Here is a 26,311-nt window from a genome sequence, read left to right as displayed (position 1 = left end):
TCAGTTACATCAGAGAATGTTTAGCCACAAGATGGACCACTAAATGAATGTGAGAAATTGGAACACCCAATAGAGAGCAACAGTTTGGTTTCTGAAGTAAAAATCCCATTAATTTTTCCATAGACTAATTGATTTTTAATGCTAACTTAAAAACCTTTACAGACAGACCTACCGTGAGCTCTGAGATTGTTCATTGATGGTATATGCTTCTGCTGAAACCACCCGTCTGCATTATTCCAACTTTATTGTGTAAAAATTGTCTTTAATAGCAGAATTCCAAATGACGCAAAAGAGTCTGTCTCCCTGCACTATAAAACTACTTATATATTTACGTATATTGGAATATTTAGCAATAAACATAATATATATATATATTGTTTCTATACTTATAATTAACAACCTAAAATTAATAGTTTATATATTTCTATAGTTTTATATTTGATTACATAATTCGCAATGCTTCATGGGATTGTAGTTCATGCCCGCTTTATAGGTAAAAAGAGCCAATCACAATTTACCCGTTTTTTGCTTTTTTGTGATCTGAGCACAATTGATGATACCATTGTTGTCAGATTTTACTGCTGATTTGAAAGATTAGATTGAAATATTGACCAAACTTTTTGGACATTTTAGTTTTTTCCCATTCAAGTAGATAGGAGCTGTACTTTTATGCCACATGTATCTATAGAAAATATCTGCCTGGGAGCATTCCCAAGATGGCCGATGAGTGGACTGACTTGCTTCGAAAGGGGCTTTGGTTACATGGTAAAATTCAATACCTGGAGTTAGGGGTTTTGAAAAACTCTTAATCCTTCCTATCAGCAACAGTGATAGTACACTGAGAAAAATCTATTATTCATTCTGCGTAAATGCAAACTAAACATAAAATATATATTTCTACATAACCATGTTTGAGTTGACTGGTATAAACAACCAATCACAAGTTCCTACCACATTTTCTATTTGATGTTTTAGTTCTCATAATCTCTACTGTGTCCTAATATGGACTCAAATCTATAGATTACAATTAGTAATCTTTTGCTTAAATGCAAGTTAATCATTGGTTTTAACCCATTAATTTAATATTTGGACAGAGGTGGCCAAGTATGAGCAATAGTAATGTTACTTGCCTTAGTAAGCACCACTAATAATAACTACCATTGTTTTGTAACATTATCTGGGAGGTGTGTAGTTTACTCACAATAATACTCAGTAATTACTCACTAATTGCATTTGAGGGTGTGTAATAGTTGACTAAAGGGGTTCAAATGTAGTGCGAGGCGAGCTACCGAACAAAGGAATAGAAAGAATGAAAAAGATTATTTGAAAACACACGTTATATCACAGCTACATTAGAAGACTGAGTTGTAAAAAAGTAGCATTTTTTCCATCAAATCAGACTATCTGTGAAGAATGCTGGATACTATATATTTGAAGGCTGATGATCAGATGTTACAGTATTACACAGACAGCGATGTTTCCACTATGTTGCCAGAGTGTCTGGGTGTGTGCCAGGGAACAGAGAGGCGTTAGTAAAACTGAAGTGCTTGAGTACAGTGCTACAGGCAGGTCTGTTGCCTTCTTGACAGCTTTTTCTCCCCATGATTGCTTCCTTTTGTTGGACTCATCCCATCTACCAATCAGTACACTCTTAAGATTTAGGGACATGATCCAGAAAAGGCCAGCTGGTCTCTAAAATCACATCTGCCATCTTACTCAGAACAGAAGAAGAGATTTTTCAGTCTGTCTTTTTTATCTATCTATCTATCTATCTATCTATCTATCTATCTATCTATCTATCTATCTGTCTGTAGTATCTATCTATCTATCTATCTATCTGTCTGTAGTATCTATCTATCTATCTATCTATCTATCTATCTATCTATCTATCTGTCTGTAGTATCTATCTGTCTGTCTGTATATCTGTAGTATCTATCTATCTGCAGTATGTATATATCTATCTATCTGTCTGTCTATCTGTAGTATCTATCTATCTATCTATCTATCTATCTATCTGCAGTATGTATCTATCTATCTGTCTGTCTGTCTGTTGTATCTATCTATCTATCTGCAGTATGTATCTATCTATCTATCTGTCTGTCTGTAGTATCTATCTATCTGTAGTATCTATCTATCTGTCTGTAGTATCTATCTATCTATCTGTCTGTAGTATCTATCTATCTATCTGTATCTATCTATCTGCAGTATCTATCTATCTGTCTGTCTGTCTGTCTGTCTGTAGTATCTATCTATCTATCTATCTATCTATCTATCTATCTATCTATCTATCTATCTGTCTGTAGTATCTATCTATCTATATGTCTGTCAGTCTGTCTGTAGTATCTATCTATCTATCTCTCTATATGTCTGTCAGTCTGTCTGTAGTATCTATCTATCTATCTATCTGTCTGTAGTATCTATCTATTTATCTGCAGTATGTATCTATCTATCTGTCTGTCTGTAGTATCTGTCTATCTATCTATCTATCTGTCAGTCTGTCTGTCTGTAGTATCTATCTATCAATCTATCTATCTATCTGTCTGTAGTATATATCTATCTATCTATCTGTCTGTCTGTAGTATCTATCTATATCTGCAGTATGTATCTATCTATCTATCTATCTATCTATCTGTCTGTCTGTAGTATCTATCTATCTATCTGTCAGTCTGTCTGTCTGTAGTATCTATGTATATATCTATCCACATATCTATCCGTCTGTAGTATCTATCTATCTATCTATCTATCTATCTATCTATCCATCCGTCTGTAGCATCTATCTATCTATCTATCTATCTATCTGTCTGTCTATCTGTAGTATCTATATATCTATATATCTATCAGTCTGTAGTATCTATCTGTCTGTCTGTCTGTCTGTAGTATATATCTGTCTCTCTGTAGTATCTATCTATCTATCTGTCTATCTGTCTGTCTTTCTGTCTGTCAGTCTGTCTGTAGTATCTGTCAATCTGTCTGTCATATCTATCTATCTATCTGTCTGTCTGTCTGTCATATCTATCTGTCTTGCTGTCTGTATTATCTATCTATCTATCTATTTGTCTGTCAGTAGTATCTATCTATCTATCTGTCTGTAGTATCTATCTATCTATCTATCTATCTATATGTCTGTCAGTCTGTCTGTAGTATCTATCTATCTATCTGTCTGTAGTATCTATCTATTTATCTGCAGTATGTATCTATCTATCTGTCTGTCTGTCTGTAGTATCTATCTATCTATCTGTTAGTCTGTCTGTCTGTAGTATCTATCTATCAATCTATCTATCTGTCTGTCTGTAGTATCTATCTATATCTATCTGCAGTATGTATCTATCTATCTATCTATCTGTCTGTCTGTAGTATCTATCTATCTATCTGTCAGTCTGTCTGTCTGTAGTATCTATGTATATATCTATCCACATATCTATCCGTCTGTAGTATCTATCTATCTATCTGTCTGTAGTATCTATCTATTTATCTGCAGTATGTATCTATCTATCTGTCTGTCTGTCTGTAGTATCTATCTATCTATCTGTTAGTCTGTCTGTCTGTAGTATCTATCTATCAATCTATCTATCTGTCTGTCTGTAGTATCTATCTATATCTATCTGCAGTATGTATCTATCTATCTATCTATCTGTCTGTCTGTAGTATCTATCTATCTATCTGTCAGTCTGTCTGTCTGTAGTATCTATGTATATATCTATCCACATATCTATCCGTCTGTAGTATCTATCTATCTATCTATCTATCTATCTATCTATCTATCTATCTATCTATCTATCCGTCTGTAGTATCTATCTATCTATCTATCTGTAGTATCTATATATCTATATATCTATCAGTCTGTAGTATCTATCTGTCTGTCTGTCTGTAGTATCTATCTGTCTCTCTGTAGTATCTATCTATCTGTCTGTAGTATCTATCTATCTATCTATCTGTCTGTCTTTCTGTCTGTCAGTCTGTCTGTAGTATCTGTCAATCTGTCTGTCATATCTATCTGTCTGTCTGTCTGTCGTATCTATCTGTCTTGCTGTCTGTATTATCTATCTATCTATCTATCTGCAGTATCTATCTAGCTGTCTGTCTGTCTGTCTGCAGTATCTATCTATCTATCTGTCTGTCTGCAGTATCTATCTATCTATCTGTCTCTATCTAGCTATCTGCAGTATCTATCTATCTATCTGCCTGTCTGTCTGTCTGTCGTATCTATCTATCTATCTATCTATCTATCTATCTATCTATCTATCTATCTATCTATCTATCTATCATCTGTCTGTCTGTCATTTAGAATAATTTTAAGTCTGAACTGATTCATAAATTTAAGTATAAGTTTAACGTGACCAAGGAATATCTCATCTTTAAATGAGCGATATGAGTGTCAAGGCAATGAACTGCCATTGTGAACTGCTCTTAATTCAGAAGGTTAAATTACTCTCCAGAAGGCTGGATACATTTTCAAAATCTGTGAGTGCCCTGGAGCCCTCAAACAGGGGCAGGTCTCTTTTGAAACCAATTTCTCCTCACCCACCTCTTTAAAATACAGACTGTCTAATTAACAGCGGTGTATCAGTGGCACATTAGTGCTACATTACAACCACCAGCACAAACACTCCACATTCAAGAGCTTCTTGTGATTCACGAGGATACAAAGTGATCTACACCAGCCAAAATTAATTCTGGTATGTTTCACTATTAATAAATAGTCAAATGGTTTAACAATTTGTGGTTAGTGGTGTTTGGTAAAGTAAAAATCACTACAGTAATTGCTCATACCAAAGATTATGGATTTGAACAGACCCCTGATCCTAAACATATCTAGTAAATACTTCAAAACACAGTATTTATAAAGAAGATGTGTGCTAATACAGTACTTAAGTGATCTAATATAGGATTTTAGGCTAGCAGACAATAAAATGTTTGAAAAATCCCATAACATGCATTGTAGGAACGTCCCAAGCCATATCTAGGGACCAGAATATTATAGGTATTTGGGGGTGGGCACATTTGGCAACTACCCAGAACACCCTAGCAACAGCACATGCAACATGCAAACAATCACTCAAAACATCTTAGCATCATGATGGCGAGTTTTGTATCAGCAAGCATCACTTAAATGGTTCAATTCTAGTTTAGATTATTATGTACATATTAATTTACCTAAACTTGCTCCACCCAAAGCTTTCAAACACTGTAGAGTGACCACAATAAATAAGTAGAGCAGCAGGTACAGTAGAGTCATTCACTATTCTTTTGTATGGATGTGATTATGTGTCTGATGTTCACTGATGTCAGAGTATGCAAGAAAATTATTTTGGAGCACTTGGGTAATATGAATGAAAGGAAGTTTTGGGGATTGGCTGCTCATGTTAGTCCAGAGGGAATGACTTTCACATGATGTCTTAGAGCTTACGGAGGTCATGAGACATATGGCACCAGTCACTTTTCCTCTGCCTGTTACTGAAACGAGAATTTAAGGAATCCAGGCTTACAAGCAGCTCACATGTCACCTGAATATGCAGGCGTGCATGATTAACCCCTTTTTTTCAGTTTGGTTACACAATCACAAGGAAATATTTAAACAAGCACCAAATCATTTTGTGTTTATGTTTCACTGGCTGACACTACAGTGGATTGTTCACTTTAAAAAAAATCAAAAGTTTAGAAAACTTAAAAAAGGTAACCAGCTGCAAAGCATTTTAAATTGACTCAACATCAGGCAAATTAGTTTTACCATCTTAACAATTCAAGTTGGATAGTAAGTTCCATGAACCATGAAATATCAGTGATCATTAAGTTCAATACACTTTTTATGTGTTGCTGTCCAAGATTTTTAATATTCTTGAAAATAATATAAAATATTTTAAGCAGATCTACTGTACATTTCGACATAAGATCATGTATCAGCCTAACAAAGAGACCAAATATTTATTCTAACTTAAATGGTGGTGTCAGTTACTGGTATTCAGACTTGGAGACTTGGTAAAGAAACTTGGAGCTTTGGAGTGCCAAAAAGAGTGGGGCTCAAAACTAAGTCACTTTTAAAGTCATGTTTATTATTAGAAATGGATTGAAATGACCTTACAGCATGGGTATAATTATTGTTCTCCCTTCAAAGTACCATCCGAAGGCATTAAAAGGGCCTTTTGTAAAAGCGCACAACTTAGTCTTGATGGAAACAATGTTCACAAGGTTCCACATTGATACAACGAATGCCTGATTAGTGAAATCATTTTGAGATTTTGAGATTTTTGTTTGAGGCCCAGAGTAGCAAGTAAATTGAATGTCAATAAGAAGAACTTTATATTCTGCCTTGCTTATTTAGCTGTCTATGAAGTAGTCTGTACTTATTTTCTGTGCTGTATTAAGACTCTCTACACATTTTCCACAATATTCCAATATTTGTTTCTCTGCAATATCTGCCTTGCCATTATTAAACATTTTTTTTTTTCAGATTAACAATTTTTATTGATTCTCATAAATGAACACAGAAAAGGAAAACAAAAACACAGAACCAATCTTAATCCCCACGATAACCCCACCCTGACCCCAAAAACATCCCAGTGGTCGCATATTATACAGACACATAGAATTTAAATTCAAAAATAAAAATATAATAAAAATAATCACCCCTCCATAAATGATATATACCCTCCCCATTTCTCCGCAAACCTATTGTAATTCCCCATTTTTCGAAATAACCCCTCCTCAAAGGCCACCATCCGACCTCTGTCTGGCAATCATGACACTGGTTAAGACCCAACTCTTTATGTGTCTATTTTCAGTACAGAGTCTGGGGCACAATTATACCCAAGTGCTTAATATATCACACACCAGACTCTGAACCTTCAGCCAAAACTCCTGAATCTAAACACCCCCCCAGAAGACATGGGTTGTGTCTCCATCTTCTGATTGGCATCACCAGCAGGTGGGTGTGTCTTTAAGATCAAGCCTATACAATCCAGAGGGGGTCCAATTGAACTGATGTAAGATCTTGAATTGCATAAGGCGCACCCTTGCGTCTCTAGATGCGGTCTTGATGTTCCTCAGAATTCCAGTCCACTCCCCCTCCACCAAGATTAAATCATTTTCTTTATTATTTTATGCTATAGCTCAAAAAAACCCACCCCTAAATAACATGAAATCACAAAATGGACTGTAATTGATTTCTTTGTTTAATTTATTTAGCTGTTCCAATCCAAGTGGCAGTTCTTTGCCAGATTAAAGGAATAGACAACATGGTCCAGAACTTTGAAGCTCCAACAAGCACTTAAAGGCAGCATCAAATTAATCCATATGACTCCAGTGGTTTAATCCATGTCTTCAGAGGTGATATGATAGGTTTGGGGAGAAACAGATCAATATTTAAGTCCTTTTTTACTAGAAATTATCCTGCCGGTCCAGTAGATTTGCATGAAGAATGTGAATAGCCCAAGGCTTTTAGGAGGGTTGTTTCTCACCCACACCCATCATATTACTTCTGAATACATGGATTTAAATGGGATAGTTCACCAAAAATGAAAATTATCTCATCATTTACTCACCCTCATGCCATTTCAGATGAGTATGACTTTCTTTCTTCTGCAAAACACAAAGAAGATTTTTGGAAGAATATTTCAGCTCTGTAGGTCCATTCAATGCAAGTGAATGGTGACCAAAACTTTAAAGCTCCAAAAAAAGCATGCAAAGGCAGCATAAAAGTAATTCAGAAGACTCCAGTGGTTAAATCCATGTCCTCTGAAGCGATATGATTGGTGTGGATGAGAAATATTTATGTCCTTTTTTACTATAAATTATCCTGCCTGTACAGTAGGTGGCGATTTGCATGAAGAATGTGATTCGCCAAAAAAAAAAAAAAAAAAAAAGAAGAAGCTAACTAGCTTTTAAAAAGCATTTAGGAGGGTTGCTTTCACTTTCACATTTTTCTTCTTTTGTTTGACACTTCATGCACATCCTGCTGGTCAGGGCTGATCAAAAGTGGAGATTGATCTGTTTCTCACCCACACTTATCATATCACTTCTAAAGACATTAATTTAACCCCTGGAGTCTTATCGGGGGCTTTTATGCTGCCTTTGTTTCCTTTTTGGACCTTCAAAGTTCTGCATTCACTTGCATTGTAAGGACCAGTAGGGCTGAAATATTTTACTATTTATACTTTCTTTTGTTTAGCAGAAGAAAAAAAGTCATACACATATGGGATGGCATGGACTTAATGATAACATCATTTACATTTTTGGGTGAACTATTTATTTAAGCTGCATAAGAGCCCAGACCTACATGAGACTCGGTAGAAACCTATCTACAGCATTTATACTGACACCTATGGGTGTGAATCAGTGTTTTCTGAGCCACAACTAAATATACAATGCAATGGCAAAATAAATTATATTTTCCTTGAGTTTTCAGAATTCCTGAATTATCTGCACTCTTGCTAACTGTCAGTGAGTGCCCTCTTTACATTGTTCTCATTTGGCCGTTTATTTTTGCTGTCATTCTTTGTCCGCACCTTGCTGTTTGAATACTAGTGTTTCTGAATGCTTTCGGGCAGTGTGTTTCGATCTCACTCGGTGTGAATAGAGGTAGGTGACGATTGAGACTATTTTGCTGACGTTTTGCGTTGGGTGGGGGGCCAACTTCACGCAGAAGTGGTGAGACCGCAGACAGCCAAAAGACAGGTAATATTATCTGGGCGTGGTCTGTCTCCTATGACTTAATACATAATCTCCATTTTACGCGCACACACGCGCATACGCACACGCACACACACACACACACGGTAACTGTCTCATTTCGCGATCGTCTCCTATGGGGAGTGAGAAATCTGAGCTGGCATGTGTGTACGTGTTGGAAACTAGCAGTCCCACTCGACCATCTGCTGTAGTACACGGTGTCACAGTAATTAGGGGTGGATGGCTTGTGTCAGATAAGACTGCTCCTTTACTGTCCAGGACTCCAGCTGCAGACACTCTGAACTGAACATCGCAATAACTAACGGGCGTACCACCACTTCTGTCGTGTGAAATAAAGGGTCTAATTGAAGGCAGAATCATAATTTCCACTATTTATATATATCCTTAGATATTAATGTCACTCACAATTTATCTAGAGGGCACCATTCAAATACGACCCATGTCACATTAAAGGGATAATTCACTCAAAAATTTAAATATTGCCATCATTTACTCTCATGTCGTTCCAAACCCATGTTTGTCTTTCTTCTGTGGAACACAAAATAAGATCTTTCTGGCTGCTCATTTCCATTCAATTTAAGTGGATGGTGACTGAGGTTGTCAAGCTCCAAATTGACAAATTTAAATGTTTCCTAAAAATAATCAGTATGATTTAAACGCTACATTCCAAGCCTTCTGAACGCTGAGTGAGGAACAGACCAAAATGAAAAAAAAGTTTTTTTTTTTGAAAAAGTTATTTGCTCCAAATCTTCCCCTCTGCCATAGCTCTCAAATCTCATTCCCATTTTTTTTATTTATTTATTTATTTATTTATTTTTATAAAATAAGGTGCATCAAATTTGGCTTTTTTTTTTTTTTTTTTTTTGCTTCAGCAGTTTGTCCCTGCTGGTATATTTCAAAATGACACCATTACACACAGAACAAACGTCTTTCCCCACTGAAGGCCATTCAAAAGATTACAATATATATAGTGCATTCAGAAAGTATGTAGATCCCTTAATTGTTTTTTTTTTGTTGTTGTTGTTATGTTGTAGCCTTATGCTAAAATGCTAAATTAGTTTTCCCCATCATTCTACACTCCATAGCCGATAATGACAAAGCAAAAACCAGATTTTTGTTTTCTTTGCAAATGTATTAAAAAGATAAATATCACATTGACATAAGTATTCAGACCTTTTGCTATGACACTTGAAATCCACCGGTGGCAAATTCAATTGATTGGACTTGATTTGGAAAGGCACATACCTGTCTATATAAGGCCTCACAGCTGAAAATGCAAGAGATAGGATTGTGTCGAGGCACAGATCTGGAGAAGGCTACAGGTCCCAAGGGCACAGTGGCCTCCATAATTCTTAAATGGAAGTTTGGAACAACCAGGACTCTTGCTAGAGCTGGCCACCTGTCCAAACTGAGCAATTGGGGGAGAAGGGCCTTTGTAAGAGAGGTGACCAAGAACCTGATGGTCACTCTGGTTGAGCTCCAGAGATCATGTGTGGAGATGAGAGGAACTTGCAGAAGGACAACCATCACTGCAACTTTCCACTGATGTGGGCTTTATGGCAGAGTGTCCAGACGGAAGCCTCTCCTCAGTACAAGTCACATGAAAGCCTGCCTGGACTTTGCGGAAAAAAAAAAAAGCACCTAAAAGACTCCCAGACTGTAAAAACGATTCTCTGGTCAGATGAAATGAAGAATGAACTGTTTGGCCTCAATTCTAAGCATCATGTCTGGAGGATTTTTTTTTTTAAAGCATTTTAGCATTAGGCTGCAACATGACAAAATGTGAGAAAAAATATTAAGGGGTCTGAATACTTTCTGAATGAACTGTATGTATACAGTACTGTGCAAAAGTCTTAGGCACATTGTATTTTTCACAAAACATTTTAAATGTTTTTTAAATTATTTTAAATATTCTGCTTTTAGTGTATCAGTATGAAATATTAATTTTAGATTTCAAAATTCCCTTTGCAAACAGAATTGAATAGAAAAAGAACAAGGAGTCATATGATGGTATGACCTCCACAGAGTCCGGATCTCAACAATTGGATGTTCCAAGCTTCTTGGAGCATTCGCCACAGTTCTTCTATCTGTACACAACAAAGAAAAACTGTGTCCAGGTGTGCCTGAGAATTGGTGCTGTTTTAGAAGCAAATGTGGTCACACCAAATATTGATTTAGCTTTTCTTTTCTTTTTTTTTATTTGTATGACGTTAATTGATAAATGAAAACTATTTATGACATTATTTTTGAAGACATCCTCACTATGCAACATTGTTAACAAGTGCCTAAAACATTTGCACCATACATTGTGCTGAAACCTCCCAACAGTTTGATGTCACATTCATTCACTTTTTGTTGCATTTACTTGGGAGTCCTGCTACAACTGTACACCTATCCATACACTAAACCTAACCTTAAACATATCCTATACCTTACCACAAAAATCAAAAAATGAAAGGTTTCTAAAATTAATGAATATTCTGCATCTAAAATGTTTTATTTGACGCAATCATTCCACACTAGGGGACGACTATGAGGAAAAAACGTGATGAAAATGAAGAGAAGAAGCTAAGGGTAGCTAAGCTAATAGGATGGCCGCTTAGCTTAAAAGCTAACTTGAGAAAACGGATACGAGATATGTTTAATTTGACCATGTATATTTTGAATACATACTATCATATGTGACATATAATTTAATAGAGATTCTTTGTGACATGTACATAGTTAAGATAACTTGAATCATATGGCGATTGAAAATTACTCTGCAAATTCTCTCAGCCAATAGAAAGGCTTTGTAATCCAAGGGGGGCGTTACTTGGAGTAGGCGTGTCGTGGGTGTTCCTGGTAATTCTACCAGACGCAAACATATACACTTGGGTTAAGAGACTCTTTATATCATAAGCAAGATTTGATCTCAAGGGTTGTATATTTCATCTAAAGGCTGTTTATTGTGCCTATGCAAGTCAATTTGACATTTACTGTATGCTAAAACAGAACGCGTCATATTCTGGTACAATGCAACATTTAACAGAAATGTGGACTATGTAAACAGTTTAAGCAGCTATTCCTTATTAAAACTGTTTAGTGATCAATTTAAGGATTTATATAAAAAAAAAACATTTATGTTTTTATTCATGTTATGTACTATGTCATAATTCATATTCCCTTATTTGCCTCAATTGACTTTGTGTGTGCGCTTCCGCCCTCTAGTGGCCAAAAGAAACACCATTTTATTTATAATCTGACCGTCGATAAAATAGTCTTGGTTGACAGAAATGGTTACAACTACAGTCAGCAATTAAGTTTTTATACTATAAAAATGTTATTTAAACTATAAAAAGTGCTGTTGTACTGAATTATGTCCAGGAACGCTGCTTGCCCATTCAAATGAGTGGAGAGGAACTAACCGCTGTATATTCCGTGTTCAATACAAGATAAGCTCAATCAACAGCGTTTGTGGCATAATGTTGATTAGCACAAAAAATAAGTTCGATGTTCCTCTTCTTTTAAAAAATAAAAATCTGTGTTACAGTGAGGCACTTACAATGGAAGTGAATGGCGGGGGCAATATTTGGAGTGTTTGTGAAAAAATGTGACGCTTATAATTGTATAAAAGCATTACATTAATGCCCTCTGTTAAAAGTAATGTATTATTTGACCTGTTAAATTGCTTAAATAGTCATTTTTATGGTCATTTTAAGGTTCACTGTGTTATGTTGTCACTGCAACAAAGTTGTACTATTGGATATACCCTTAAGAAAAGATTAAGTGATTTTATCACACCAAAATCATGTTAACACATTGTTTATGTTTTGTGGTTTTACTTTTGAAAAAGTTAATATTTTAATGTTTACAGATTGGCCCCATTGACTTCCATTGTAAGTGCTTCACTGTAAACCAGATTTTTGCTTTCTTAAAATTAGGGGTGACATTTTTTGGTAATAAACATTATGCTAGTGCTGTGGAGTTAGCTTGAACTTGTATTGAACCTTGAACGTTCCTTTAAAATGTTATTTCAGCCAGAGAGAGCAGCACTTGAAAATATTGAGAAAATAATTTTTGGAATGTCTTTAGTTCAGCTAATGTGTCTTCAGGATTTTGCAACATGACTGTAAAGAACTTTATGGCTTGAAATTTGTGTAAATTACATTAATTGAATCGTTTCTTCAACTTGGGTACTGCCACAGAATGAATCTCAATTCAGTCCTTTACAGTAGCCTACTCTTCAAAATTATCCATGTCTTCTTTTACTAAACTTTTATTCTGTCAGATGTAAAGAAAATGAAGAATTCATGAGAGTTAATTTGCACTTCTAATTTATGATCTTGACATCAAGGTCAAAAGTCTGAGTTTACACTGAAAATCTTGATTTAAACCTGAAAATAAATAGAAAATCTCTTTAAGCACTTTATCCATTATCAACCAATATCTAATCCAATTCACCTAGTATATAACATATGTGTAGTCTTTGTTTACTCATTAAAATACTTGCAAATTGATCAACGCATTCTCGTACTGTCAAAGGCCTGTAACTCAAATGACTTCTTGATAGCAAGATAATTTCCTATAAAGAAGCAAACAGGTCAAGGAAGGTTAAGTCAGGGTATTATTCTCTACATTTGGTTTAGACAGAGTTGTCATTCTGAACCCGTATGAATTTCTTTCTAGCATGGACCACAAAGGAGACATCTAGCAAAATGCCCCAGCTTCTCTTTCCCATAAAATAAAATCCACTGCTCTTCCAGGGGCCGGATTCACGAAGCATTGTTAAGATATTTCTTCTACCATTTTCTTCTTAATTTCTAACGTTAAGAATATATTATATTTACGAAAAAATAAACATACACTTAAGACAGTTCCTATCTTTTTTCTTAAGACTGTTCTTAAGAAAAAACTAAATAATAATAATAATAATAATAAAAAAATACAAATTATCGCAAATAACATCTTAAGGTTAGGTTAACCTCACAGTTGTCTTAAATCCCTAAAGGTAAGATGGTTAATTAATTTACTGGGTTGTTTCAAATGTGACGTCTTCTATCATGCCGAGTCATAAGTTGCAGTGGGCCGTTTATATACAAATGTGATTTTAAACCAAACACGTTTTTGACTGTTTTTGTGGTTTATGTTATATTTATTTATTTTCATAAAAAAACTAATGACCAATCATGCTAGTCACAATCTTTGAAACGTAATAATTCTATCATTAGAAAGCTGAGACTGTCCTTTTTACTTTAGCACATAAATCTCAAAATGTGTTTCTGGGTCAAAGCGACTCAAATTGATGGAGATGGACACAGATATTTAGCATTACAACATTATAATACTAGCTACATATATAGTATATGACAGTTCATCTCGTTAAACTAACACATCTCATGCACTTTATATAAAAAAAAAGATTTAGTTCTTAAGAAATTTTATGAGATGTGCACTTTGGAACATTCTTACAAACTTATAATCATTTATCTTAAGATTTTTTTTTTCCTCTCTCTCTAAGAACATTTTCGTGAATGCAGCCCCTGGTCCCCATCCACTTTCATTGAATGGAAAAGGCTAAACTTCTCAAAAGGAAAATCATACAGGTTAGAAATGAAATAAGGGTGAGTAAATGACAGAATTTCCATTTTGAGGGGCACTGTCCCTTTAAGCAGAGCAGGTTGAGACATAGAGCAGGAGATAGTAAAGACAGTTAGTCGTAAGCAGCAGGGGTTAGAGGCAAAGGCAGGACTTTAACCAGACCTCCATTCCAACACTCCGACAAAACACAGACCCTCTTCAAATAAAGGGGTTAAAGAAGAAGAACTGTGTTTGCAGTGTATTGAAACTGGAAGGAAATCTGTTGATTTTAGGACAAAATCAGAAGGAAAGACATGAAGACGCAGAGGACAAAGGAAAGTACAGATGTCATGACATTTATTCAAGGCATGCTACAATTAAAGTTAATTAGGAAAAACATCAGCAGAGACTCTGGGTGTGTAATAAGAATAATTGTAACTCTAATAATGATTATGCATAATAATAAGCCATTCATAAAAAGAAAAAGGATACTTTCTACAAAAAATACAAATCAAATCTGCACTCAATCATGCACTGCAAAAATTAGAAAATATGTTTCTTTAATAGTTTATCTTCTATTTGCATTTATTACATCATAACTCATAAATTGGATACACTTGTCTCTCTCCTCAATTCCCACACGTCACATAAACTGCTTTACAAATGAAAGCTGGTACTGGTATGATATCAAAATACAGAAGACAAATCGTGTTTTTTCTGTTAATTTCCATAAATATAAAAACCAGTTCATATTGGTGTGTTTGTATCTTGTTCCCCGAAACCATTTTTGGCCAGGTTTAAAAAAAATAAATTAAATAAAAGGGAACACACATTTACAGCATCTGTTTCCTTTTGGTAGTGAAACATTCATAAAAACTATAAATTAGGAATTTCAATGCATGTCGTGCGTCCTGAGGTAAACTCGGGCACTTCTGTATGTGCGCTGTGCTTGAGCCACACCCCAATTTGCTAATTTAGTCGAGCACCCGCCTCCCCTCCTCCCCCTTAAATTATACGGTTCAATTAGCATAATTGTCGCCCATGAAATTTAGTTTTGAGAACTAGAAAGTGATATGGCTGAAATTTGAAGATTGTAAGGGTTGACTGCATCATAATAAAGCAATAAAATATTTCAGTCGCAACTGAACAGAGCTTCATCAGATCCAATTCAATCAAGTCCTTTGGTTTCAGTGGTTGGTTTATTGTTATGGTTTCATGCATTTTAGAATAAAGCTTTTGTTTTATGGAATTTATGAAGAAAAAAGACAAAAATGTTACTGGTTGTCATTTTTGAGGCTAATTCACTAAATGGTTGCGCCACTTTTGCGTGTGGTAATCCTGCACTGTTTTCACTGGCAAAGTGAGTATTTCAATTAAGCCACTGTGTTTTCAGTGCTAACACAGCTAGTTTCAATGTAAATTGCACTTTTCAGATTGCGCTATTTGGCTGGAACAATTAACGTTGCACTATTATCGCCCACAGAAAGCAGACGGTATGCAAAATTGTTTTTATAACAGATGTTAACTTTTTCTAGGGATTGTGGCAACATTACTTCATCAAATTTTGGAGAAAACTGGAATAATCGTGCATATATCAAAATGCGGAGTGTTGCCACACAATTTGCATGCCACACTTTCGCATAATTCCTTTTGTGAATCCTTTAGGGGGCTAAAACAATGCAGACCGTGCGTGCAAATAGCAACCCAGTCTCATAAAATCACGTTACCAACATTTTGGCAAAATGGTTTTTACATGTCTCGTTGTATGTATTGCGGCAGTTTCCTGGTGAAATGAACACTAGAAGCTCTAAAATAACAATTACTTTTATTCCCTTTCACGCCAATCACAAGTAAAATGGCAGATTAACAGTTCAACTCAACCCCACCCCCCGTTTCTCACAAAATGCTATCTTACTAGATCTAAACACTTTTACTATAGCGCATGAACATTTGCATTAACTAAACTACATTTTCACACATGTTCTAATGCGTTTAAATTGCATGGCATCTCAACTGATATCATTGCACTTGCGAATGCAATACAAAGAACCAGAGTACAGCCGAGCGTGCAAGTCGACACCTGAGCGGAAAGTGTCATAAACACACAACATGACGCGGTTGCTTTAGCAATTGTGTTTTTCATGTCATATTTGCTTTTTCTGACACTATCAGTTAAGTTTAAGGTTTAGGGTAGTGAGGTCGTTTTTTTTTTTTTTTTGTATAAACCTGATAGAGGTATAGGAGTAAATTGCTAAAAACTCGCTTTTAGCGCCACCCAGTTGGCATTTAATCTCAGAACTGCCGCAATACACGAACCACGTAATACCATTTTGCAAAAATGCCGCCAGTCACATAATTTAATGAGCTCGGGCAGCCAAATAATCTTCGCTATCTGTGGGCGTAAATCATTCAGTAAATTCCCCCCTACGTGTCGAGATGAGCGATATCTATTATTAGCAAGTATCGCCACAACTATCAAAAGCTGTTAATTCGAGTAAGGCTGTTCAAATGAATCAATAAGGGCCTGGTAACACATTCAGTTTTATAAATGAGCCTAGTTTGTGGGGAAAGGATATGGCTTGCCCTTCTGAGTTTTGAGGAAAACCAAGAACAGACGGCGGGATGCGTATTTCTCAGCGAAAAACAGACTTGTAACAATGATGAAGAGTGGAAAATACAAGTGTGTTGGTTTCTGATATACAGCCAGGAAATAAGTTACAAATAAGATAGATGAAAGGCACATAAACTTTGGTCCTGCATTATTTGTGACTTATTCAGTAAAAACATGGAAAAACCGTACACGCGAATAACCAATTAAATGACCTCGAATATCGACAATAAAATGTCTTACAACACAGCGAAACGTTGTTGCCTGAGTCAAGACATGGTTGGAAAATATTTCGGGAAATGCAGGTTATGAGGCGTCTTGTGATTTCTGTGACACGTTAATGGAGTCTGGCTTTTCTCCTGTTTATAAGTAAAAAAGCATCTCAGCCGGATGCAGATTGTGGCCCATTCGAACCGGTGTTCTGCTACACGGCTGCAAACATTTAAACCTCCGGATGCTTCTGATGGACCTGACCTCCAGTGATCAGAGTATATTTCTTCGTTTCACGCTCCCATTCGCATACATCAGTGGATACTTGTATACAACAGATTCAAAACTGCTGTTGAGAAGAGGCAAAGTAAAAGACAACAATCTTGAATCAGTTTTAACACACCTAATAAAAGAATAACAACCCAAATATGGAAGAAAAAAACAGGTATCACAACAAAGCAGGAACGAAAACCCCTAAAATGAATCAAATATAAGACACAGTAAATAAGATTCAACTCCAAACACACAGGTGCAAGTCTCAGACAACAGCATCACTCATAGTCAAATGGAAGGTAGACCTGAACACTCAGAGGGGATGATGTGGGCTTCCTGGTCTCCATTATTGACCTTATTCACGCTTGCGCCATCTTTGATTTTTAATGGAATGACAACAAGGCTGTGAGGAATAGACTAACCATCTCTTCAGTGGCTGAACTGCAGTTTATAGTGTTTTTGGATTGTTCCGTGAACAAAACATTGATTAAATATCTGTACAAGAACATTCCGTATACAAAGAACTCCAGACAACTTGAGTTGTGGAAAATCAGATGTGATCTATGAGCTTTATACAGCTTTATCGTGCCATTGAAGAGATGGTAAGATTGTCTCTCACAGCCTCTTTGCCATTCCCATTAAAAATCAAATATGGCGCCGGCGTGAATAAGGTCACTTCTACACTCATTTTGCTCTCTGGGGCCAATTTACATTTTATTAAGTAAATATTAATTAAAATATTTGGATTTTCTGTGTGTGTGTGTGTGTGTGTGTGTGTGTGTGTGAATATACTAAAGAGCTGGTCCTGACTAAAGTACATGAATATGAAATTTCTATTTAATTCTAGACATGAATTTGTATTTTTAAACAGCAGGTTTTAAGTTTTGAATTTTGAAGAGTTGGAATTAGTTGTAAAAATGCATATTTTAAATGTAAAAATGTTCAGATTAATAACAAATTCAGAACTCCAAATTCAAATCTCTCACATTCAGATGGGAAACAAACTAGGCTAAAGGTCAAGCAAAGCGGCACCCAGTGATCAGTTTATATATTACAAAAATAACATTGGCCAAGATTAATAAAGGCTGTAAAAGTTTTGTGCATTTAACTTCATGTTAACTATTGTGTTTAACTGAAATGTAAAGAGTTACCACATATTCTGGCAATATAAAATCTGCAATAACAAAAAGTAAAAAGAAACATAATTATCAAAGGAAAATGAATGACATCATACTGTCTGAAAACACTGTGTTTAGCAGGGGAAACACTGTCGCTTCCATGTAGCATTAATGTATAAATGCAGTGATGTATATACAATGCTTTTAAATACGATGTCAATTTGTCTCGCGCCGCACAGGTCTGTTTGGTCAGCGCCGCACTAACCATTGGCGCAAGTAAATAACCCAACTTTGCTTGACCTTTGGCCTAGTTTGTTTCTGATCTAAATGAGAGATTTGTATTTAGAGTTCTTGAATTTCCACTTAAAATACTATTTTACTACTACATTCAACAAAGCATACAGAAAATAGCATTAAATATCTAAAGATTTCTCAGTGCCAATTTGGAAAATACATTTAAGTAGTCCAATGTTGAAGCATCAAAGGGGGAGTTAGATAATATAATCCATAATATAAAAAAACAATCACTGATGTGGTCAAGACAGCGTTTTCATAAATTCACTCTATTCTATCATAAAAAATTGTCTGCAGCAAACCTCCATATTCTCTGATCACTAGATATATTTATGCCAGTAAAGTTGGGAGTTTGAGAAACAACTTTTTCAGCCTAATTAGGTTGTATGTAACAATGGTACACAGGTCAAGGATTCATACTTTACTGTATGTACACACACACACACACACACACACACACACACACACACACACACACACGGGAGAGGAGAGACCCACAGCATGCTCTGAGCATTGTAGAATTCACCGTTCATTTTTCTAACAAGAGCATTCACAGCACCATACATCATAACTTACATCTCATATCATATTAAGACCACATGGTACTGAGTCCCCACAAAAATACACATCTATTAGAGCTACACAACAAAAAAAAATAAAGATCAAATAAACCCTCTCACCAATCCCACAAAAAGTACATAAGATATTTTAGGTAACATTTCTAAAACCTATTTGATTATGAACACATAATAAGGCACGTAATAAGAAAATTAGGTAAATACACAGTAAATATGATTTTTTTTTTTTCACCACGATTTCTTGAATGATTATAGTGGTACAAAAACCCGATGAGGTTTAAAATTTGATTTTTTTTTCCTCTTCCATAAAAAAGAACAAATTACCAAAAATAAGTAACTTTTTTTCTTTCAAAAAGTCTTGACAATCCTTAAGATATTTAGACCTGAATAGTTTTGCTTTAAGACTGTAAACTTCAACTAAATTAAATTTCTTTTGAGAAGTGAAAGCGAAGTTTCGAATCGCTTTAGGTGAAATCAGTCATAAAAACCGACACTGTCCCTTGCCTTGCATTTACATGATCATTTGTTTGATGAAGGACTACATTTCAAATGGATATTGACAGAGGACTTCGCACACAGGCACAGAAACTGCTCCCATTGGATGCTACTCAGTGGGTCAATGGTGACCCTCCTTGGAATATTACAGCCAGGTCTTCGCAAAAATGAGTCAGCACCTTGCTTGAACACAATAGGGAGACCTCCTATACTCATATTTACTGTAGACCCCTACTATAGTAATACTGCACACTCACATAACCAATGCAGAAATATACAAAGAATCGAATTGCAAAGACTCCTTATTTTCTGTGTGTGCACACCATGGTTCTGTTCTAAAACCTAGTGAGCTGCCTACCTCGACAGCATTTAAGGCATCACAGGCACGCTAATGACGTGAAGGATGTTCAAAAAGGTAGACAGCTCTTAGGTTGCCTTCTAAGATACCTATTATTGGCTGAATTCTAGGACGTCCACAATCCACATAAATTTATTTTGGTTTGAAAACACATTCATTTCACTAGATTTAACCTCTCACACTTTCTTTCACGATGACATTAGGAAACTTAAAACTGACTTTTCAAACTTACATGGATTGGTGTATCGCATCATATGTATCCTTCGCACCGCATTGCAACAAGCTCATTCTAATTCACTTCTTATTTTATTCAATAATGAAAAGTAGCAATAGAAAAATGGTTCAATTTAATTTTATAACTATTTTACCCAGTATTTGTGTGTGCTATGTAAATTTATTAGTGCTGTCAATCGATTCAAATTTTTAATCGAATTAAATGCAATTAATCAAATAAATAAATATTTGGAAGAAAGGCCCCCAAATAAAGATAATTCAATATAAATAATATATATTTAGTCAATATAATTTTGGCTTTATTCCCATATCATTGAACAAGCCTACAGTCGACAGCAATCCGTTTTGCAATTGAGTTTGTCAATCTGTCCTGTTCTCACAACACGTTCTTGCGCTCAGTCCGCGCTATATTTAATTGTCCATTTATGTACGTATGTATCAGACGGATGCTTTTGAAGCCTCTCACTGGTTTCAGCACCATTAACACTGCACTTTTAGGAAGCTGTGTCAAGTTAAAATTTGCTGAAACTTTGTAAATAGTGTCTTGAGATCCCTGTATTCTGTTGTGCTTGGTCCAACTGTCAAGAACGTATCCTGTGTAACTCTCATTCTGTGGTAAGGATGCTTGTGAGGTTTGTTGAGATGCGCTGAATGCCCCTTGCTGACGCAGCTCATAAAAACATTTGAATTGCTCAGATGGTAGGAAAATATGGATTTTAATGACTAAATTTGTGTACGGGTCAGAGGGGATGATTAATTGCATTATTTTGTAACATTTCTAAATAGTTAAACACTCTAAATAAATGTGTTAAATCACCAGCCCTAAAAATTATGCTTATACTTTAATATATATATATATCGCACTATTAGCTTAGCAACATGTTAATGTCAAACTCAATTAACGCTCAAAACAGCTAAGCGGAGTGCAACAGATTGGAGCAAAACACGGGGCTTTTACCTTGACACGCCATCATTAAAACATGACTCACAGTGAAAGACGCTGACAAAATAGTGAAATGGCAAAAAAGTCCGTCTGACACACATAGACAAACACTAAAACAATTTGCACACACAAAATGCTAAAACAAGTTCTGTATGAACGGCCCCTTCGTCAGGTTCCATTTCAGTTAGGAGGAATTTGCTTGGATAGCAGTTCAATATGTTTTCAAACAGATTTCAAGTCTCTCTTTGTTATTTAGTCTTAATTTTTCATTTCATATTTGGTTTGCTCAGATGTAGAGGCATTATGGGACTGCAAGGCAAAAGAGAGTGCCGCCTTTTTTTTTTGCTGTGACTCAATGGGCTCCATGACTGTTTCTACCAAGCCCATTGCTGCAAAATCTCACACCTGTGGACAGAGCTGAGGAATGATAGAATGCAAAAAAGATCATCTTCCCCCTTGTGGAAAGATGAAAAACAAGAAAAAAACGAAAGAGAATGGAGGAATAATCAATTTCCCTTCTAGATTACGGGCTTACACCATTCACATTCAGAGAATTTCACTCGGGAGGAGGCGGGGCCTCCGATCAGGCTGGGTGTGGCTGATTGAAGTGTTCCAGTAAGATTTGACAGCTGGCCGTAATTTTTCCAGAATGATCATTCATTTATATGGTCTCTCCATTGAGGAACCTGATTGACTGGACTCACTGTTGACAACACACACCTATTGTGCGCAGATGTACTCTGACAGCGTAGCAGGTACAGAAAGCCAACAGACCAGTCTGTCCAATATTAAATTTCCATTATACAAGAAAGAAAAAAACATCATTCTCTATCTATTCACAAACGCCTACCATCTGGCTATACATCTTTGCACAGTAAACAGATAAGAGTATCCAAAACAATCCCCTGCTGTGCCTGTCTTCAATTCAAATTAATCAAAGTGCCGAGAAACAACAAAAGGTTTGTAAGTTTGAAACAGCTATGCTTGAATTTCAAATTAACTCATTCTTGAATCCATAGCACTCTTATTTTAATGCTACTCCGAGGAAAAGGACAAGCCCATTGGTTGGGAGCTGTCGCTACAGATTTATTTTTATTCCAGCAGCACTTGTAATGACATCAGCGGCATTCAAACGGTGACCGTGCATCCAACACATCCCACTGGAAATGCAAAGTGGGGCTCTCCGTTGAAACAGCCAATGAGAATGAAGGTGTCAGGTATTTGGGGGATGCACAGAGGAAGAGGCTCCGTCCTCACCTAGGTCAGGGTTAACAAGGCCATTGGGCAACAGGAGTGTCAGTCTCTGGTGTTTTAGAGATGTCAAGGAAGAAGAATCTTAAAGAGTCTTGACTTTACATTTTTGAGAATGTTCCTTGTGTTGGCTTTCCGTAATACACCAACAAAGGTTCTTACCTGGTGACCTGCAAAAGACTATAGAGGGAGTCCTACTTCGTCAATGCGGAGGCTCCCAGATATGTCACATTGTCATGGATATCCAATGTATCTCCAGCCCTGGTTGCTCGAGAGTAAAACAAATTCACTCTCAAATCCATCTAAAGGTTCTGCAGAAGTCTTCTAATTCTTTTTTTCTTCGTTTTTTCTTTTTGTAAAATCTCTACAACTACCACATGAATAACAGTAAATTTTCTCAATAGTTCGCCAGTCAGTCTTCATTTCTCTAAGGGAAACAGTCAGACTGCTAGTAGAAGGGCTGGATCGGGGAGGATGGGGAAAGGGTTTGTAGTGAAGAGGACACTAGATGGTGGATTTGGAGAAGGACACTCGCAGGTGGTGGTTCTCTCCCAGGTCGTGGTTGTGGAGGTCGATGAGAGCCTGGATGGCTTCTTCCACCGAACCCAGTTGGATCAGTGCCATCTTGCGGTCCTTCCTGTCAATCATATAAGGACAGTGAAAATTAGGCTCTTGTTTATCCTGAAATACTGTAGCTCAAGATTAACTTAATTATGAAGTTTCAAATGTTCATGAAGAATCAGTTGTTAATATCTCTTAGAGGTCATATTGCACACAACAAAGGCTAGGACTTTATCAATCTGGCAAGCTCTAATCTGATTGACTGGCTTTTAGCAATTTAAGGAACTTAAGGGTGCAATAGATCTTACCAGTCTGCCTGCACAAATCCAAGGAACTAATTGTTGGATTTGACAAAGTTCGCCAGGTATCGAATCAAATATCTTTAGAAAATATTCAGTAAGTAAACTAGTTATATACGAATTTGACTGTCTACAGCCTACACCCTATTCTATACATCCTACGTCCATTGCGTCCAAATTCTTTTATGTTTTCTGTACAGCCGGTTGCATAACAATACTTTTGTGCAACTGTTTGATATTTTTATTCTGCAGTGTTTAATTGTAGTATCAACTATTTCAGATAAACCCGACCCTAAAAGGCAAGTTAAAACAAAGTAAACTGTGGTTTGTTGTTTAACATGTTGGTCAAACGGTACTGGACGTCTTTCTAAGTGGCCAGAATAAGATGTGAAATGTACAAGACTTTGTCAATAATCAAAAGTCTGCCAACGAGAGACTATTATATGTATAACCTTTACTCATTACAAAGATCGGCAACCCATTATGAGACATGTAGTGAAGTGGCTAAACATCAGAACAGATTTTAGTGCAAAAAACAATGCAAGTTCTCACTTGAACACGCAAGCCACCATGAATGCGCTTCTCGTGAATGTGCAACAGACTTCAATATTTTAACAGAAAATGACTTAATTTTGGGTTGTTTCTCACCAAAACAAATCGTATGATTTCAAAACGCTTTGAATATGATGGACAAGCCGCATGGACTACTTAGATAATACTTGTGTGTCCTTTCTGAAGCTTGAATATGAATCAATGCCATAGTATTAAAGAGATGGACCGGAATATTTATTAAAACTTCTTTTAGTTTTTACTGACATACTGATTTGGAATGACATGAGGGTGAGTAAATGACTACAGAATTTTCATTTTTGGGTGAATTATCCTTTAGGTAAACTTTGGTAACTCCAGGAGTATTGAACCTGTATTAAGTGTACTATAAATAACAACTGATCACATAAGCAGAAAAAGCAAAAGGGAATGGAAGTGGATTACAACACACTGTTACCACCATCTAGTGGCACTGGAAGTACACTACAGCTTGTTGTTGTACAGGTCTATTATTGCATTCTCTTCCTTGTCAACATAAAATCATCTCTTGTCATCAGGAGGCAGTATAGACATAACATTACTTTTTCAGATTTTCACAAAACACCTGTCTTATCAGGCATATTGTCTAGTTAGAAAAGGTATAAGCTGACCATTCATACACAGACTATGAACAAACTGTTCATCTTTTTAACCTCTATCACACAATGGTTGAGAACAACAGACAGCTTTGAAGAGGTTGAAGAGAACTTACGCGAAAAACTTGAAGGCCTTGACCACATATCCAGAACCAGCAAACAGGTCTTTCAGAAAGTCATCTGTGATAGAAGGACTGGAAGCGGGACGGGAAGAAAGATACAACAATATAATGTATACAAAGGACAAAAATAACATAAATCAAAATAACACCATATCTGGTGCCAACCATAATTCAAAGAATGAGATTTGATGGAAGACTTCCAGCAGTGCAAATGGTAAATTCACTGTAATGCACAGCCCTGGCTTATTACTTTATTTGAAAACTGCATTATTTAAACAAAAAAATGCTTAGTTAGATAAAGATGGCAAAATTGGGCCCCCTTTATTGCAATAAACATTCGGTCCCCCATATGAGACACTCACGGGATATTTGAGAGATGCAGGGTGGCGGAGGGCGGGAAGATGTTCTGGAAGTTCTTGGAGCCGGGCTTCTTGAAGCGGTGCAGAGGACTCCCGCTGAAGTCTTTGGTCAGGCCCTGGTCCTCCTGACCCTCTCTGGGAAGTTGCACCGTCTGGTGCTTCGAGATGGTGACGCGGATCACCTTACCATACAGACGCTGTCCGTTCAGATGACTCATCGCTTTAAAACATGAAAAACCCATCAGGAAATGTGTTTAGGCCAAGCTTTCATCATGTAACTCAACACTGAACAGATCTTTCTTACATTTGGAAAACAAAGCATAAGGGCATAAGAGTTATATTTTTCAACAAATAAATTTGACCATGCACCATGCAGTTGTCACTGCTCTCCTGAATGCTTAATCCTATTCTGTACACACATTCAAGAAATATGAGCAAAACTAATGTGTAAATTGTTCGTAAATCCATTCTTTTCATAATGCAACAATTTATGTACATTAGTTGCATTGTAAATCACATATATTGTTGCATTCAATTCAATGTGACAATTCATATATAGCGAATCCAAATCCATAATTTGTATATTATGACATTCAATGTGACTTATGTAAATGATCACATTTAGTAAAATGCGACAGTTTACGAATTGTGACCAGTGTGATCGGGTATAATCCCATTACAATGTAATTACTGTAATCTAGTTAATTATAAAGTAAAAAATTTGTGAAACACATTCTTGTAATCAGATTACAGCTACTGACATTACCTGGGTTACACATATTTTTAAAATAATTTCATTTATGCAGAATACATTTTAAATATGATCATATGTATGTCTGTGACGTAGGTGTGCAACAGTGAACAAGGAGGACATTATTTTGAACCCCTCGAGGGGAAAAACTAAAATGTTTGTAAAAGTTTTTCAAAGTAACTAAAAATTAAAGTAATTATTAATGTGTTTACATTTTCAATTAAATAATCGGATTACACATTTTGAGAAGTAATTTGTATCGGATTACTTTTTTGAGTAACTTACCATACCTATGTCTTACAATGCGACTTATAATTTTCATATTATTTCAGTGTGACCATTTATACTTGAACGATTCTCCAAATGATTCACACACATTTTTTCTGCTTATGTTTCATGAATGTGACCCTTATTCACTATTTACAGGTT

At 36.0% G+C, this 26,311-nt stretch overlaps 1 protein-coding gene across 5 annotated transcripts in view; it reads right to left on the bottom strand.

Annotated features, from left to right (window-relative positions):
• Window positions 1-19,187: 19,187 nt before the first annotated feature.
• Window positions 19,188-26,311, bottom strand: part of LOC127635623 (polypyrimidine tract-binding protein 3-like) — a 95,402-nt gene continuing 88,278 nt past the window's right edge. For all 5 annotated transcript variants that reach the window (XM_052115776.1, XM_052115773.1, XM_052115774.1 and 2 more), the window contains 3 exons: window positions 25,135-25,351; window positions 24,767-24,844; window positions 19,188-23,243 (listed from right to left, as the gene is read on the bottom strand). In XM_052115776.1, the coding sequence (XP_051971736.1) occupies window positions 23,111-23,243; window positions 24,767-24,844; window positions 25,135-25,351 (428 nt within the window). In that variant the 3' untranslated portion in view covers window positions 19,188-23,110. The remainder of the gene's footprint in view (window positions 23,244-24,766; window positions 24,845-25,134; window positions 25,352-26,311) is intronic.

This window comes from Xyrauchen texanus, chromosome 43, assembly GCF_025860055.1.
Source record: "Xyrauchen texanus isolate HMW12.3.18 chromosome 43, RBS_HiC_50CHRs, whole genome shotgun sequence".
Lineage (NCBI taxonomy): Eukaryota > Metazoa > Chordata > Actinopteri > Cypriniformes > Catostomidae > Xyrauchen > Xyrauchen texanus.
The sequence above is the reverse complement of the archived record's forward strand: the minus strand, read 5'-3'. Positions and strand labels throughout refer to the sequence as shown.